The sequence below is a fragment of the Diadema antillarum genome, unplaced genomic scaffold (genome assembly GCF_040938485.1).
Source record: "Diadema antillarum isolate AM-2024a unplaced genomic scaffold, OU_Dant_1.0 scf00000151, whole genome shotgun sequence".
NCBI classification, from domain to species: Eukaryota; Metazoa; Echinodermata; class Echinoidea; order Diadematoida; family Diadematidae; genus Diadema; species Diadema antillarum.
Genome location: NW_027271040.1, coordinates 1,901,202 through 1,919,398, shown reverse-complemented (window position 1 = coordinate 1,919,398; position 18,197 = coordinate 1,901,202). Strand labels below are relative to the sequence as shown.

At 37.2% G+C, this 18,197-nt stretch overlaps 1 protein-coding gene across 1 annotated transcript; it reads right to left on the bottom strand.

Moving 5' to 3' along the window:
* Window positions 1-209: 209 nt before the first annotated feature.
* LOC139721838 (heparanase-like) lies at window positions 210-15,910 on the bottom strand. The gene is made up of 7 exons (XM_071633156.1): window positions 15,711-15,910; window positions 11,817-11,977; window positions 11,167-11,337; window positions 8,084-8,276; window positions 5,325-5,579; window positions 973-1,119; window positions 210-390 (listed from the first exon to the last, which is right to left on the bottom strand). Exons 1-7 carry the CDS (start codon window positions 15,908-15,910, stop codon window positions 210-212), a joined length of 1,308 nt encoding a protein of 435 aa, XP_071489257.1.
* Between the last annotated feature and the right edge of the window lie 2,287 nt (window positions 15,911-18,197).

Sequence of the window (18,197 nt, the reverse complement as noted above, 5' to 3'; positions counted from 1 at the left end):
TTTTAACCACTTTAGAGAAAGTCCATCTTCAGATAGAGCAAAACAAACCCTGTCAACTGATACATAACAAGAAATATTCTTCAAGGAATTATTGTTATGAATGTATTGTAATTGTTTTCTTTTTTTAGCTGCCTTCATCGCAAATATCTTACATTTTGTTAGCAAGAACGGAGTTCATTTATTTGCGAACAAACTCTCCACACTGGCGATCATTCCGAGCCTCCTCTACTTTTTATGCACGCTACAGCCCTGGCGTCTTTGATGACGTAAAAACCGTACGTTCTCGGCGGCAAGGAGATCGGAGATCCCGGCGGAAGAGGGCGTGGTGGAGTATTGGGCAGTACATAATCATCGATCATAGAGAGCACCTTACCGTTGAGTTCGATAGAGCTGTAAAAGAGTTGATAAAGAGGTCGTAATAAAAGAAAGAGAGGGAGGGGCGGTGACCCCTTAAGAGTTGTGTTTGATGAAGTGCATGAAACTATTATGACCACAAAAATAAAGAAAATTTATTAGATAAAGGCTTTAATGAAGGCTATAAACAGTGAGTGAATGCCTATCAGCGATAGGGTATACTATAGTACTCCATTTAAGATCAATAAATGAATGTGTATATTGTATATATTCGGGCAAATAAATTCTATCCCTATCTTCCTCTCTCTCTCTCTCTCTCTCTCTCCCTCTGCCTCTAATTATTATTATTATCATATTATTATTATTATTACTGATATATATGAATGTATACATATATACATTATATATATTATAGACAAAAGGAATGAAATAAGTTCACGCAGTTGACTGCAGGTTCATCCGTATTTATTGCAACTCTGAGTTTCACGCAACCTACATGAGGTGCAACATCAGGCAATATAGAATCACCAAGTGTATATATATATATATATATATATATATATATATTTATATAAACTTGGTGATACATATTCATATTCACTTATTACATATTCTTACTCGGAATCCAGGTTCCCTCCGAACGGAGTAAGAAGGTATTCGTCTATGCTTATTTTGCTTTGGAGACCGGATAACCGCATCACTGCAGTGGTGTCTTTCAGGAGGTTGAGAACTATCAACGTGACAGCCCCTGCTTGGTAGGAGGATCTTTAAAAAATTGCCAACATAAGAGGAAAAAGCCGTGAAACAACGGTGAATGATCCATGGCTCATGGCAATGATGATGATGATTATAATAATAATACATGCAATAACAACGAGATGACGATGATGCGAATGGTGATAGCAGGACTCCACACTACCTCTTTTTCTCTGTCGATGGTCAGTGTAGTTATGGCCTCTTAAAAAAAACGGAGGCAAAAAGACCCATCTTGAATCTTAAGTGCCCGCTTGGGCCATCAAAAGATAATGGGAAATTAGAAACGTTCATGTTTTTGTCCGACAGTGTCATTGTTTGAAACGACTATATGCACATCAGCTGCGGTGATGACGTCTCAATTTTCAACTTTCTGATTGCCTACCGGACAAAATATTATAAAAAGTCGTGTTTATGGTCGACTTTTATATCAATATGGTTCTTTGAAACTTATCTTGGCTACACTGTAGCTTATTGCAATAAGAAAAAGCTGATGAGTCGGATATAAGTTTTCTTAGTGACTTCATGCATTAGAAATAAAAGCAACTTTGGTGACTCTTCCCGTGTGTGTCATTCGGGGGCATGTGTGAGGCTGTGACGTCATCACCTCGTCTAATTGTCACTCGATTGCTCTTCGTGTCACTCTTTCTGGACATTACGTAGAATTAGAATATTCTAGAACTTTCTAAATGCACCAAGTTCCGATATTTTTATGAACCCTCTGCTAATCAATTAAGTGTTGAATTGCACAAGAAAGAAACTAAAGTTATAATGTACCCCTTTATCATTACCGAAGCTGTAAGAAGTTCAACATACAATTTTGCGGATATTCTAAGTCTCGTTGTCATCTTCAGACGACATGGGATGGTGGCAGCGAAACTGTAAAAAATCATCACTTTTGAACAGATCGTCTGATTTTCCTCAAATTCTCCCATGTATTCTGTTATTGCTGCAGTCACTCAATCCAAGTGCATAAATTATTATTGTGTTCCATTCCTCTTTTAAATACATGTATAGCAAAACGGTCCGGTCATGTTTGGACAGAGCACACAGTCAAAATACACGCCCACCTGTCTGATGTGCAGTGCGCATAAACGCGCACGTATCTGTGCTGATTTTTAGGCTGCGATGGCGACCAGGGAAACATCAGACTCATTTTGACTTCCGTTGTTAAGACCCTTTGACCAACTAGGCGTTTATGCAGAAGACAAACCCAGTACAGCTACATCGAGGAAAAAAAAAAGAATGTGTAAGAAAGAGCATAAAGTTACAGAAAATCTGCTACAATAAAAAAATAGATAGTTCATACGTTGTTAGGTATTGTTGTTGCTTTTGTTGCTTTCGTTTTGTTTTCTTTTGTTTTGTTTTCTTCTTATCAGTGTTGGGGATTTGTATTCATATTTCATTTGAAATCAATGTAAACACTTTAGGTGCCGGACAAATAGCGTAATTTGAACAAACACGATGCCAAATCTTAGTGGACACTTTCAACGTCTCCCGCATAGGTTTGTTATCTACTCGTGAGAGAAAAAAAAAAAATAATGCATAGTAAAAAAGAAAAAATTAAGTACGCAGCTAATAACAACTTGTAATGAAGAGATCTAATTAAGTTAAATTAAAGGTATAAAGTCATGAATAGGCCTGTAACTTGCAGCTGGTGATTGATGAATTACTTCAAGGTAATTAATCAAATTTTGTATATAATGTTCACGAGTAACTTCGTTAACGACAAGAATGCTTTTAGGAATTTAAGTAGCAATTTCTATTCGAGTCAACTTTATTCATGATTATATACAGTGGTTATCCATGCAATGCCTGTAAGTTTGAACGTAAATGCAACTCGGGGAAAATGTAAGTCATTCAGGTACATATGAAGGGTTTGTTTGCAAAAACTGATAAGTCCATTTTTAAAGATTTTGAAGTACGATCTGTGTCATAAAGTACAAAATAATACCTTTTAAATGACATATTGGTCACCACAATTAAAGGTATATTTTTGAAGTTATGGTCAAAAAAAGCAAAAATGTTCTTATTATTCTCTTTATTTTTCTTGCCTCCATTTGGCCAATATGGACTTATCGGTTTTTGCAAACAAACTCTTCATATATACTGAATATATTTATCGTTTACTACTAAAAGAATATGATGAAATATACTGTCTGAGGAGTAATGCAAATCTCACAAATTATTTTTTTTTTACATACCGCTTTGGGTGTTCCATCTTTTGAAATAAGCTCATAATTTCCGCTAATAAGATTCCAGTAGATGAAGATTTTGATGTTCATTTTCGCTGCTGCTCCAAGATTATTTAGCAGCCTGCAGAAAAAAAAAAACCAGACGATATTAACATCCATGCCTTTAAATTTCAAGGTCTTTAGAATCTCTTACAGTTGCTGATTTACCAACAACAGATCCAGGGGTCAAGCGCAATTCTTTAAGCATCGCAAGTCCGTCTTCCATGCTTTATGCAGTAAAAATACCGTGGGTGAGGCGAGAAAATCGAGTTTGATGTCAGATCATCAAAATCCGTCAAAACGTTCGGATTTCTGTTTCTTACATAATTGTGTAGTCTAATGTATCCTTTATCATCTACCGAAATTTCGAAGCTAAAATGATCAAAGGAAAGGCAAGAAAATAGCATTTTTCTGGGCCATGATTTTCCGACTTTCAACGGAACAGAAAAATGTCCGAAGATTATGATTTAGCGCCGCAACTAGACTCCGCCCCTAGAAACGAAGGAGTAATCTCATTGGTCAGTGCGTGGTATCCTGGTTACTGATTGGTGGGGCGTATACCGCTGGCGCTAAGCTTGAATGAACATCGCGGAGGTTGCTAGGAGCGTACCTTCTATTGTCAAACAGTGTAAAATGTCTTGCTTCCCTTTATCATGGTAGCATCGGAAGGAAAATTTTGAAGGCGATTTTCTCGCAACGCTGATTTCTTAAACCACTCGACATGTGCTAAAGCATCCATATCTCATCAACCGAGTACTTTTATGAGTCATGCTATATATATATATAAGAAGAAGAAAGAATCTCAAATACGTCATGGATCCACGAGAAGTTTTTTTTTAATTATAACAAAAGATTTGTAATAAAAAAAAACTTCTCGTTGGATCCATGGCGTATTTGAGACTCTTTCCTCTTATACTTACAACATCTGAAGTCCAACACGTGGAAAAATCCAAGATATATATATATATATAATTATGTAATTATATAACTATATAAAGTATTATCATTATTACATATAGAATTATTAGTTTAGAATAAAATGAGATGTAAGTTCCATTTCCTGCTTTCTCCTTCCTATTCTGTCGTCCCTTTCCCGTTAAAGTGCATACCGGTATATATATATATATATATATATTTCAAACAACATACATGGGATTGTTATAAAAACTTTTCATGAGATTTGTTTCAGGTTGATGAAAAGGAGTTTCTTACTACACCAGCTCAAACTGAAGAATGTATGTTTATACGAATGCATATATTTTATATCATATGATAATAATAATGTTTGAAAGAATGCATATGATATCATATGATATAATATGTTTGAATGAATGCATTTTGTATATAATCATATACGCAACTCTTCAAGTTTGCACTTTAGCGCGACCTGTTTGTCAATCAGTAGCATTCTATCGGAAGAGTTGTAACGTCACAGTGATAAAAAGTGATAATGATAATACAACTATGATGATAACAATAACAATAGTAGTAGTAAAAATGATAAAAACTTATGACTATTATCATTGTTATCATTACTACTACTATTATCACTATCAGCATCAGCATTATCGTTTTATGTACATATACTATGGTTGTATATATACAGTATATTCAAATATATATATATACATATATATGTGTGTATGTGTATCATATATATATACTATACATACTGTATATATACATAATATATATATAATATATATATATATATATATGTATATATATATATATATATATATATATATATAGTAAACGAATCAGTAGAAAAAGAACGCCGTAAAAAATAATAATAAATCCTAGATCTTGAAGATCTAGGATTTATTATTATTTTTTACGGCGTTCTTTTTCTACTGATTCGTTTACTTATTATCATCAAGATGCCGAGCAGACCAATTTTCTTATATATATATATATATATATATTGTATTTGTATAATCCACTATTGATATTTCACATATTATAATATTATCTGTGGCTTACGGGAACCCCGCAGCAAAGCGGGACGAGGCGTTGATCAACCCGCCAGAGGTTACGGAGGATCCCTCGCCAATCCACCGTTCCACTGGCCTCTCCATAGAATACTTGACTACGTCTGTATAGCAACGCAGCTCTTCCTCGATGTGATCTAATACGTCCGGGTCGGTGAAATTTTCGATTGTGGTAGTGCTGTCTTTGTGTATATTGTAGTAGTGCAGTGTTGTGGCGTTCAAGGCAGAGCCGGCTTTTCTAAGAAAGCTTGATTCAAATAGAAAAAAAAAATCACATGGACATGCACATACAAATGCAAACACAATACACTGTCAGTCTCATTCAATTGATTGGCAAATTGCCCCACATCTACGTAAATAAGCACTGATTTGATCAGTGCTTTAGTATTGGTCATGATAAAAGAAATCATGAGCGTATCCTCGAGCAGGATTCGAATCTACGACTTCCTGATCTCCGGACAGGCGTCAACTCCACTCTAGTAGACCACCGAACTTCTGCCAGACAGCAAGTGTTGATTCTAATCCTCATTTACGTCGATGTTTAGGGTAATTTGTCAATCAGTTGCATGAAAACATCGACGAAAGAATTTCATGGATTTGAACATTGCCAGTTTTGTTTTTTTTGTTTTTTGTTTTTGTTTTCCTACCTCACAATATAGCTGGATTGCCCAGAATACTAGTAGCTGGGTCGCCCAAAATAACTACACTATAGCTTTTCTTACATGGGGTCCAGTTGTGTGTTTTGGGTGGACCACTTTATAGATCGGTGACGTTCGTTATTCCGAAAGTTCTTTTCCACAGTTACTTAGCTGAGAGAAAACAATTTGTTTCAAGATGATAACTCAGTTACAAGAGATATTAAGTGTGGCGTTCCAAAGGGAAGTCATTTAGAGCTGCTGTTATTCTGAATATTATATATCAGTGATTTTTCTTCCGTATCTGAGGTATTTTCCTTTACACATTTTACAGATGATACCAGTGTTTTTCTTGCCCATTTATGATATCGATGTTCTTGTTCAATTAGCAATATAGAATTGAAAAAAATGACAAATTTGGTCAGACCTAATACGATATCATTTAATGATAAGAAAAATATATGATTTTCAGCAATACCGTTAATCTTTGAATTCAGAAATAGTTCTGGATGCTTGTAATTTAGAAAGTGTGTAATATTTTAAATGACTAGGAATTTTTGTATATAATAAACTTTCTTGGAAAATAGGCCTACTTATTGACAACAATAATTATTATCTACAAAATTATTTCTCGCAATATAGGTGTTATGAACAGACTGAAATTCTATACTATTATACTGCAAAAGAAACCCTCCGTATCATATGCAATTTTCCAATACGTTCGAGTACAATTGCATTGTTTTGCCTGTAATGATTATCTATCAAAAATCAATGAATTATTTTTATCTAACTAAGGTCAGTTTATGTACAGGTATGATAACAGTTACTCCAGCCTATTTTTATTCTATGTTCCTAAAAGTCAATTATTACTCCACGCGACCTCTAATGAGTTTCACTTATGACCACTATATCTTCTTCCAACGATTCTAACAAAGAACACACTCATTTACAATGGACCAAATTACTGGAATTCCCTGAATCATGATATAAAATCTGGTCCTTCTAAATCCTCATTGAAAAGGAGATTAAAGTTTTTCCTTTTATAATATCTTATCCTATAATGACGACCCCCAGAATCGAGTTTATATAGGCTTATTATGTTACGCATCTGTAAAATCTGCATTGCCTGTTTTTATTATCGCTACTTTTGCCTAAGCTAAGGCTATAATTAAACTTTCTTTAACCTATAGTTCGCAGTTCCAGGGTTTGTTGCATATTATTTTTTCCTTTTCAAACTTCCTAGGATCGTTGTCTCTGTTGCATATTCCTGTCTATATTGTTACCTCTTTGTCACGCTACATAGGGTCCTAGTCTTGTTTCCAGTCGTGTCGTCAAATTATTTCCCCCTAAGAGTCTAGGTTTGTTGCTGTCCCAGTCTTGACTCATGTTTATTAGTTGGCTTCTAAACTGTTTTAGTGGGCTTCTAAACTTTTTGTGCTGCTTTGTTGCCGTTTTTAATCAATTTTGTATCGATCTTTTTATCCTTGAGGGGCCCACACTTCAGTGTGTCCCTCCGTTTTTTTTCACACAGTGTATATTGACAATTATTTCACTTTTGTTTGATATCCCTCAGCACATTTAGCCATGAATCGCTACTGTAAGTTTTCAGTTATTGTTTCAGTTATTGTTTCAGTTACCTCTGGGCAATTACCCCGGACCCTTCCCCCGACCATAACCCTAATCTTAATCCTGAGCCTAATCCTAACCCTAACCCAAACTCTAATCCTAAAACCTAACCCTAACCCTAATCTTTACTCTAACCTTAATACTAACCAGTACTTAGCCGTTGGGTAATTGGCCTCGAGGATAATTGCCCTGAAACGGTTGTTTTCTCTGTGCAAATTTACATCCATTATTTCTGTCACTGAAGAAAGTGAGATTAACATTTATAAATTATGTTACAGTGGGAGAAAAAAAAACAACCGAAATAAATTTGAGCTTGAATCCGAAAATGAAATAAGGTTTGCTAATCCGAACATGATTTTGTGGCGATTTTCCCCAAGGTTCGTCAATCCGAATATGAATTTCTTTATAGGGATATTTTAAAATCCGTGACTAACAATGCCCAATTCTGACCTCACGTATATAGAATGTATGATATATAAAGATAACTCACCGCTCCAAATAAACAAACGGTGCTTCCAAGCCGTCATCTACCGTAAGGTTAAGCGGAAGGTGAGTGATGTCGGGCCCAACCAGTAAACCGGCATCGTTGATCTCGGAAAGTAACTTCCTCAGAGTCAGGAAATCTCGGGCGATTTGATCGGCCGTCACTTTTATGTTGCAGTTTTTGCTGAACAGAGAGGGCTCTAGGTTGCCAACATAAATTGTTTGCAGGACGGTAGAGAGAGAGTTTATGATTAAAGAGAGAGAGAGAGAAAGAGAGAGAACAAAATCATTGGGAAAAGTAAGTTAATCGAAGGAATTTTACAGTTGAAATGAGTCACGTGCCAGAAAAAAATAACGTCGACAATCACCTTAGATAAGTATTTAAACAAGCGGATTTATTCAACTGTATGCAGTTCGCTTTTATAGTGTAAGTAAAAATGTATGCATGCTTTCGGGCAGGGTACATCCTTGGCGACCTAATGGCTTGCTGGAGGTCCGCCGGAGGCCTGCCTGAGCGTGGAGACGGCGGGTGCATGCGGTTAGATAATTTTTAGATTTTCTTTCCAGGGGAACTATTAGTATTGACGAATTTCCTTTCATCAGCTGTATATTGCAATGGTCCTGCGGAACTTATTCACTGTGCTCTCGTCGTCGCTATGTCGGGTGGGCCTGGGCGGGGCTTTCGGACTGCCAAGAGTTATTTTGTCCTATTTTCGAAATGGAATTAAATAACGATGTTAATGAATGATACTCTTCTCTGCACAACGAAGGCGGGCTGGTCATAATCAGCTGCTTTCGGAGGTTCCTGCTAAACCATTTTTGGTTGGGTACAGCCATTTGTTTGCATTATTGGGTACCCTTGCATGCACGACTTCTTTATAGTATCTTTGCTAGTAAGGAGTTATTGAATATTTGAAAAAAAACATGAAAAAAACACAGATAAGTGTTTAAATTGTTTGTACCAAAGAAATGGCTTTATATGGTGTTGAAGTAATAATTGTGTATTTCATCCATCCTCTGTACAATTATGTTAATTGCTTCGAGAAATCAATAAATTCTATCATTTGAAAAAACAAACAAACAAACCTTAGATATCAGCCGAGAGAAAGAAGAATCTCAACAGAGTGACAGACTGTATGCAACTAGAATTTAATCTGTAACGAATTGTCATTATCTACACAGCACACATTTCTTACTGATTCGGACCCAGTTTCTCTTTTATAGTTCAATCTTATTTCATATTTGAACTGCCTGACGACAATATCTTATCGTGTTCCTATGTCCTTAATTGCATTTGTTTCTTACGTTATCTCTCCCCCCCCCCCCCCCCCTCTCTCTCTCTCTCTCTCTCTCTCTCTCTCTGTCTCTGAGCTTAATAAGCCAGTTCGGAGATAGCTCATGTGCACATGGATGAAAAATTATGACCTTTCCTTTTTGTCAGTCGGGTAGGCACTTCACTCGATTAAAAGCGATATAATGTATCAATTTTGCCCAACATAGCAATTTATGGAACTCGCATTCAAATAAAGAATCGACTTTCGTAGAGTGAACAGAATGGTACGCCAGTCAACACTTTGGGAAGCATCCATTTAATTGTGCAGTATTAAATGCATCCACTTTTTTTTTTCCTGTTAACATTGCAAATATCAAGCTTACTGTCAGGGGGATTTACAGGCGGGCATCATTAATAAGAATTACAGGACTAATCATTGCATCACGATGTTTGTCTCAGTGAATTAAAAAACGAACCTGTCTCTCAGTACAAAATGACCCTTTTCTGCTCATGCGCAAACTGGAACCCTGAACTGGCTTATTCAATTACCAAGTCTTACACCCCTCTAGAATCTTCAAAATACAAAATGAAGCCTAGTCTTCTCTGTATATCATTTCGGGACTCCACGTGGTTTAATCAAACCTCGTCTTCATATTTATTCATGTTTCTTCTGTTTCGCTCTCTCTTTTTCTGTTTCTTGCACTTTGATTTGATTTTATTTAATCATCATCTCTATGGCACATTATTTACAATTTATTTTTTTCAGCAAAATCATCAAACGTAAGATTAATTATATGGTTCTACACACTTTTACACATACGTCTGTGACAACACTGCATGCGTTACAAATTACCATAGAGAACGGTTGCCAATAATAAGCTAAAAGCTTGACTTTTCGGCAGCCGATGATACTGAAATGAAAGAAGTGGTGCAACATGATGCTCGTGGAATAGAGGGATAAGGAAAGAGAGATAGAAAGAGTAAGAAAGAATTCTCTTATTTTATTGCACCACGTTTTCTCTTCATCCCGAGCAGATGCCAACTCCTTCTACCTCAACTCTCTCCCTCTCTCTCTCTCTCTCTCTCTCTCTTCTACATACTACCACTAAGAGTATTCCCATCAAGAAACACAGAGTAAAGGCACAACTCGGGACATACCGTATGTCCAAAAAAAAACAATAATAATATAATACAACGGGATCACCAACGATAACTTTAAGAATAGTGATTCAATCCAAATACAATTTCATGGCATGAAATTACAACTTATTACCAACATCTTATAGAAAAACAACCATCCGATTTGCTTCAGTGGTCAAGGAGAAATGAGGATTTTTGTATTGATCAGAGCATGCTAGAAATTTCTTCCCTCTAAGTTCTGTCCATTGTGTTCACATCACATTATGCAGTTTCAAGAGCATCCAAGCGCTAAACTTGGAAGAAACAGACCCACGACATGCTTTACAATGATCCACATTTCTCTGTGACCACATAACCAAACTGCATGGGGTTTTCTGCAAAATATAGCTAAGATGTTATACTTTTAGACCCTGAAAGAGCAATCAGACAGTTCAATCATATTAAAAGTTATCAATGCGGAAATCCGGTTGTATTTTTTTTTTTGGGGGGGGGGGGGAGGACATACTGTATATATCCCAGCAAGGGCATCCTTCCCGTTTTCCTCCCTCCCTCCTTCGTCTTCTCCCACCCGTGGTTCATAGTGCAACACAACCTTTAAACTATAATAGAACTTTGATACTGACTAACATACTATTATAAGGCAGAGCTAAAGGGGAGGAGGAGGAGCTTGTACGCACCGTTGCCTAGTTGCCATATAACTTTGTAGCCAAGTTTGGCGTTGTACCGCAGCAGCTCCATGCTATTGGTCGGATCCCACGCCTCCCCACTTCTGAGACAAAGGTTTAATCCATACGTCACGTCCTGCCCCGTTGCTATGGCGAATTCATGGAGTTCTTTCCATCTTTCCCCTTTCAGACAGAAGTGTGAACATTTGCGACGATAAAAACAATGATTTACATTACAATGATAACTTATCAGAAAGTCATTATTTCATTGACTTTAATATCAGCAGGGGCGGATCCAAGAATTCCTTAAATGGGGGGGGGGGGGGGATGCTTTACAAAATTAAAGGGAGGCCACGCCCCCCCCCCCCCCCATTGTTTTCATTTTATTTCTTTCGTTTAAAAAAAGAATAATAATAAATGGGGCGCGAGCCCGGTGCGCTCGCCTCTGAATCCGCCACTGATCAGTTGTTTATCAATGTTATAACTTAATCTATTAATATAACTATCGCACAGTAGTATTAAAACAATAAAGCAATAACGACGAAATTATAGCAACATATAAACCCTGTGTTGACAGATCTTACCCCGACAACGTCGGGACAACGTCCAGAGAACAATATCGCATTCAACTTTGCATTTTCACAGGTATGTGGTTTACGCACCTGTGACAGTGAATTGCTTGGTGATGTCCTTTGGCGAACTGCCATTCCTGAGGGTTTCACACGTGTGCTTCGCTCTGAATACCGTCTCGTCTGCATGTTTTCCACTAACGCGCAACACACCAGGAGAAAGAGCGCGGGTTAGTGTCCGAAATACCGAGGTTCTGTAGACGAAGGGAATGAGAAATATGGTGTAGTCACAAAATGCAGTAAAAAAAAAGGTTACAGCTCGTTATTCCGAAGGTTCGTTATTCCGAAGATTCGCTTTTCCAAAGGTTCGTTATTACGAATTTCATTTTCGGATGAACGAATCTCCGGAATAACGAACCTTCGGAATAACGCCACAAATGTTCGGATTAACGAACCCTTTTTCATTTTCTGGTTAAAGAACCTGTAGATAAAGGGAACCTGTGTGTTTCGGATTAACGAACCTTCGGAATAACGAACCTTCGGAATAGAAAACCTTCGGAATAACGAACAGCACCCGCTTTGTAGGGCCTAGGCCTACATATTCCAGTTCTAGCTAAGACCGACTAGCACTTCAGAAGCCCTTATTCACAATTAACTCTTTATGTTTCGTGCACTATAACTCAAGGTGACCAATAAGCTTGGGATAACGTTCAACTTCCAAGGCGAGAGTTCTAACTCGCGTGGCATCAAACGACGTCAATAATGCTTTCGGTGACAAAGATGTAAGTAATACGTAGGCCTATTTTGCAATAAAAAAAAATGCAATAGAATACTATCCTCCACATCAAATCTTGGAGGCCGTAAGAAAAAGTAAACAACTTTTATTAGGTAGTCTACTTAGGTGTTTTTATATACTTCAGAATTGGGTGGGGTAAAGAAATGCGAGTGAAGAAAAAAAGAATGAGTACAGAAGTATTCAGGTGCTCAAACTTACGACCAGTTGAACCGGAAGGGTCCACCACAAGCTAGATGGTTGGTCCCTAAACCAGTCGACAGAAACCGACGATCAACCTCATGAATAGAGTTGTGTGTATCGACATGTACTGCGAAAAATGCAGTTTCGTTCAGCCGCCGGGTGCCGGTTGAATGACTGGACAAGAATAAAGAAGATAACGAGCATTAAGACGATTAATAATACAAGCGATTTCTTCAAGGATATGGTTACGTTTTTTTTTTCTTCCAAACTTTTCTTAATTACCTACTTACTTGGAGTTTACTTGGATGTAGAAATGTATAAAGCGTTAATTGCCCCTCCGCAGGTTTCACTATCCCAAGCCTCAATGGGCTGTACTTTATCTAGGGGATGCTTGTACCAGTGTTTCTCAAGGATAGTTTCGAATTGGTTTACACTTGATGCTGAGTCCAACCGCTGTGTCTGGCAAGGAGTTCCAGTTGTTACAAAATTACTGCGTTCAGAGGACTTGTGGCGCAACATTATATCTGGATCTTGGTTTTCTAACTTTCATGCTGTGGCTTCTGGTTCTGGAGCTATCTACCAATTGAAAAAAAAAAAGATTGTGTACATCTATAGGTGGCCAATCCACATCTCCTGTTTGGCGTCTCCAGCTGGCGAAGATATGGAAGTTGACGTGTGGCTCTTTGCTGCACTTTCTCTAACAAGTCCTCATCTTCACCAAACCCAGTTGCAATATTCTACGGCGGTTCGGATGATATTCTTTCAGAGCTTGAGCCATTCTCTTTCATTCAAGCTTGAAGATGATCTTTTCAGAGTGCCTACCTTGGTATTGGCTCTTTTGGTAATTTCAGCGACATGCTAACTGAATAAAGAACGTATGTGAAGAATCAAAGACCACACTCTAAATTCCTTAGATTTAAATAGATTGTATAGTCAATATAGGGACCAATCCAAACGTTGGATTGAAGTTTTCAATCTTATTTATAGAGTTAGATTTCAATCTTATTCGATTGAAACTTTCAATCCAATTTGGGATTTGCCCCTGACTACAATCTATTAGATTGACTTTCACTCCACGGAATTTAGAGATTATATACCAAGGTCGTTCCGATGTTCAGCTACAGGGATTTTGCTTTGGTTTCTAATTGGTGATATAGTGTTGTCACACTTTTGGTTCTGTTTCCCGTATGTGAACAACTTTTTATGTTATTGATAGTGTTATTGATGTTGAATTGCAACTTCCATTTGTCAACCCAGGGCCCTGTTTCATAAAGCTGTTCGTAAAGTTACGAACAACTTCGAGCGACTGGTGATCAGTTCTTGTGCTGAATTATGGAAATTCTAATTAGTATAGCACATCAAAACTGATCACCAGTCGCTCGTAAGTTGTTCGTAACTTTACGAACAGCTTCATGAAACACCCCCAGGCTGACATAATTAAATTTCGAAATGTGCATAGAAGTTAATATGAATGTACCAGTCGTTTTGAACTGAAACACTTCTTCTTGATCATTTTTTTCTCGACTTTGATAAAAGCAGTCAAACAAAACGAGCTCGAACAGATTCTTGAAAGTAGGACGCAACGTAAGAAAGTTCAGTGCTTTCACACAGAAACAAGACAAACAATCTCATAAGTCGCAACCTTATCATGCTAATCAAACTCGAAATGATGACGTCGCCAAACGTTTTTCCCCGTTGGCAATAGTTGGTATGCCTAAAACAATCATATTTTGATCTGTTATCTCACCACACGCTAAGCCCTCCCCCTTACAATGCATCAATGTCAAATAATTCAAAGCCTGCATGTAGGGCTTACAGATATGATCCGAATGATGTAGGGGTCAAATCTGTTCTTTTATATTTTCATGAAAGGAGAAAAAGAAGAATTAAAGGTATTGTTTACCTTTGGGAACAGTGATTTAAAAATATTCAAGATATCACTTTTGCTGCATATGTGTAGGTCAGTTATATCACAAAGCATCCTGCCATATACATTTTTTGCAATAAAGCCTAAAATATAAGGAGATATCACTCTATTTTCATTAAACCATAACTGTAGACGGTTTAGTCTGGAAACATTCTATTATAACTACTATTCACATTTTGTATATTTAACAATCCTTAACATCGACTATGCATGGTTCAAATTTTTACATTGATTGTTTCTATCCCTAACTCCCACTTTAGAACTTCATGTTTTGAAACACTAAATGCTGCTCTTTTATTTCATCTGCAAATGGTATTATGCCTTTAAGTCTGTGTCATTAATACAACACCAAGCAGTAAGCGTTGCCGATGACTATCAGAATGCCATTTTATTATCATCATCATTATTATTGCTATATCATTATCATTATTATTGCTACTATTATTATCTTTACCAACATTGTTATTATCATCATCATTATAATTTATTTAATCGGCCATACATATTTCAAAACCTCCTGAATGTACACTCGCACACCGTCTTGGTGGGCTCTCACACGTAACAGGCATGAGACTCCAGGCATAAAAATGCCAAAAAAATATATATATGTATATGTAAGAGTGATTCCAATATTTACGTCTGAGAATACACGCATAATGAAATAAGGTGTGTAGGACAGGGGTGGATCCAAGAATTCCTTAAAGGGGAGGGGGGGGGCACCCAAAACATTTCTGGTGCTACTTCCAGGTTTCATTTCATTTTTTATTATTTCTTTTGTTTTAACACAAAATAAAGGGGGCGCGAATCCGGTGTGCCCCTCTGGATCCGCCACTGTAGGAGGTATAGGGCCTATAATGTGTAATCAAAAAATGCGAAAGTGTATAATTATCATGTTTTATGTCCAATTTCATTGCAAAGTTTACCATTTCATTGATTTGTTTTTCCTTCCATTTTAATATGTCACCTTGAACATCGAGTGGTCTTTCACATTTTTAAGAAAACCTAACAAAACAGAACAACCCACAAAGTGGACTATTATTATGACAACACTGCAGCGTGCCATGCACTTTACACATACACTCACCTATCGTGGCTGACTTGCGGAATTCTGTGTACCTTGTCGAGACTTTGAATACCGAAGGTGGAGTTGAGGGCATAATATCCACTTCTCTTTGATTGCCGATTAGTGGATATACCCACCACGAATTCATCATCGACACCGACACAGAAAATGGCGCCGAAATAGAGCGCGGCGAATACGACGATAGTTGCTACCCTCGACATGGCCTCGTTGAAGAATCCTGTATCAGTTTACACGAGCTGCTACGCAATGATTCCAAGCGGGTTCTACCAGTTCCAACAGTATACCACCCTACCGGACTTAAGATCTTATACCGTGATTTTTGTACAGGTCTTTGTGGCAGCTGATAATAAGTTCATGCGATTATTTGTCTGCCGCGTAACGAGTAAATCGAACAAAAAACGGCTTCTTTAATCCTCTTTGATTCCTTAAAACTTTCACTGATTCCTCCGTGTTCTGCTTTCTTCTTGCAAGCTAGCTTTAAGAGTTAATTCTGCGCATGGGAGATTTTACGGCTTTTACACTGTTGTCTTTAGAGAGTATCACAAGGGCTTGATGAGCTGAATGGGTATAAAGCGTCACTTCTGTGCTGACGTTATTCACTTTATTGTGAAACTCTCCTTAGCGGTTCGGAATGCAAGAGCCAGTTAAATACCTTGAATTGTGACGCCTATCCACGTAGACAGTGGCCTTTAATTTTTGTATATAAGTAGCCTCCTCCCTATAGAATAAAATGCATACAATAGCTTCATTTCATTTATTTCATGTATCAAGTTTCCACATAATATATTACGATTGTAACATATATATATATCTTGAGATCAATAAATAGTAACAAATATTTGAGATTTCGGTGTACAATATACAGACTTCATAGCATAATTTTTTTGACACAAAATTAATAGACTTTAACCACTCCAGAGTTAATCATATTCATATTTGATAATATTTGTTAGAATTCCCCTGTTCCACATACAGATGCAATGTTTGTAATGTCTTTATGCAGAAAGGGCGGGCAAGATCCTAAATTACGCAGCTTAAACTAAGAAACTGCAAAGCGATAAATTGTGATTTATTTCACAATTGTATAATTTTCTCAAAGGGCAAGGCATAAACCAGTAATAATGATCATTCCGACACTTACAAAATGGTAATTCATTCTAAATTTATAATCAATGATGAGACTTAAGATGTCTAATAAGTTCCAGTTTTGGATTATAAAGAAAAATGTAATATTCTTCAGAGGAATTTGGCAAACCACCGAAGAATTAATGTTTAAACTGCGAATTTGTTCCTTGCTTTTTAAACTCTAGAAAACAGCTCTTCAAGTATTATATTATGACGCTAACGACAATGGTTTCATATATTATGTGTTATGTATGTATATATATACAATATATATGTATGTATATATATATATATATATATATATATATAGAGAGAGAGAGAGAGAGAGAGAGAGAGAGAGATTTATAAGTAAGGCAACCCAAAATCAGAAATCGAAGCTTTCCCATCCAACCGCGCTTGCGTTGGTGGTTTATGGTTGGTTGGTGTGGAGGTGGGACACCCCCCCCCCCCTTCCCAGACTCACCCCCGCTCGCTCGCTCACTTCGCTCCCTCGCTGCGCGCGGGAGGGAGGCCGTTCTTTCTCTCTCTCTCTCTCTCTCTCTCTCTCGCTCTCTCTTTTTGTCAGCTGAAGAAACCCGGAAGTGAAATGAGAAAATTGCGCTGAAGGCCCCCTTTTTATTTCCCTTTTAGCTGATGAAACCCGGTAGTGGAACCAGAAGTATAAATGCTCCCGCCCTTGAAAAAAGCTAATGATGCCCTGCATCACCCCAACCATGCCATGTCTCATGCAGGTTTGTTCTGTCAAAGGTTCGATCGTTTATCAGACAAAGAAAATAAGGTTCGTTATTCCGAAGGTTCGTTAATGCGAAAGTAAGAGGAAACTAGATATATCGCTACGGCGACTTATATGCCTCCGCCATAATGCATGGTTCTCCTAATAGGTCTCTATACTACAATGTCTTGACATTGTGTGATGACAGTTTCACACAATTGGCAAAATATTAAAATGACAGGTTTGACACAAATGTGCTGAATGTTCACTTTCCTAGAACTAGGTTCAATTGGATGAATGATTAAAATGTCAGAGTGCAGGTATTTGGGGAACTAATACTTGACTTTACTTGACTTTTGACCCTTTTGTAAGTTTATGCATTGAGTAATTTTCAAGGTATTGAGAAAAAGTATAATTTCAGTATCAAATGGGAAAATAGCATTATCTAAACGTGGCCTTTGACCTGTGACCTCACAGTTCCAAAGAAAATCACAGTTAGGTTGAACATGCATAAATATGTAAGTTTCATGATGATACCTTGAGTTACTTTTGAGATATGGAGGAAAAAGTGCAATTCAGCACTTTCACTTGACCTTTGACCTTTTGACCTTTGAGTTTTTGGCAAGAAACTTCCCACAGAATATAATATA

What these genes read in the sequence shown, in the direction of transcription:
- LOC139721838 (XM_071633156.1), bottom strand. Translation starts at nt 15,910, where the DNA reads ATGTCGAGGGTAGCAACTATCGTCGTATTCGCCGCGCTCTATTTCGGC. An exon ending in CCGTTTGTTTATTTGGAGCG is followed by an intron (nt 5,580 to 8,083) that starts GTGAGTTATCTT and finishes ATTTGAATCAAG; the next exon opens with CTTTCTTAGAAAAGCCGGCT. An exon ending in CGCTTTGCTGCGGGGTTCCC is followed by an intron (nt 1,120 to 5,324) that starts GTAAGCCACAGA and finishes AATTTTTTAAAG; the next exon opens with ATCCTCCTACCAAGCAGGGG.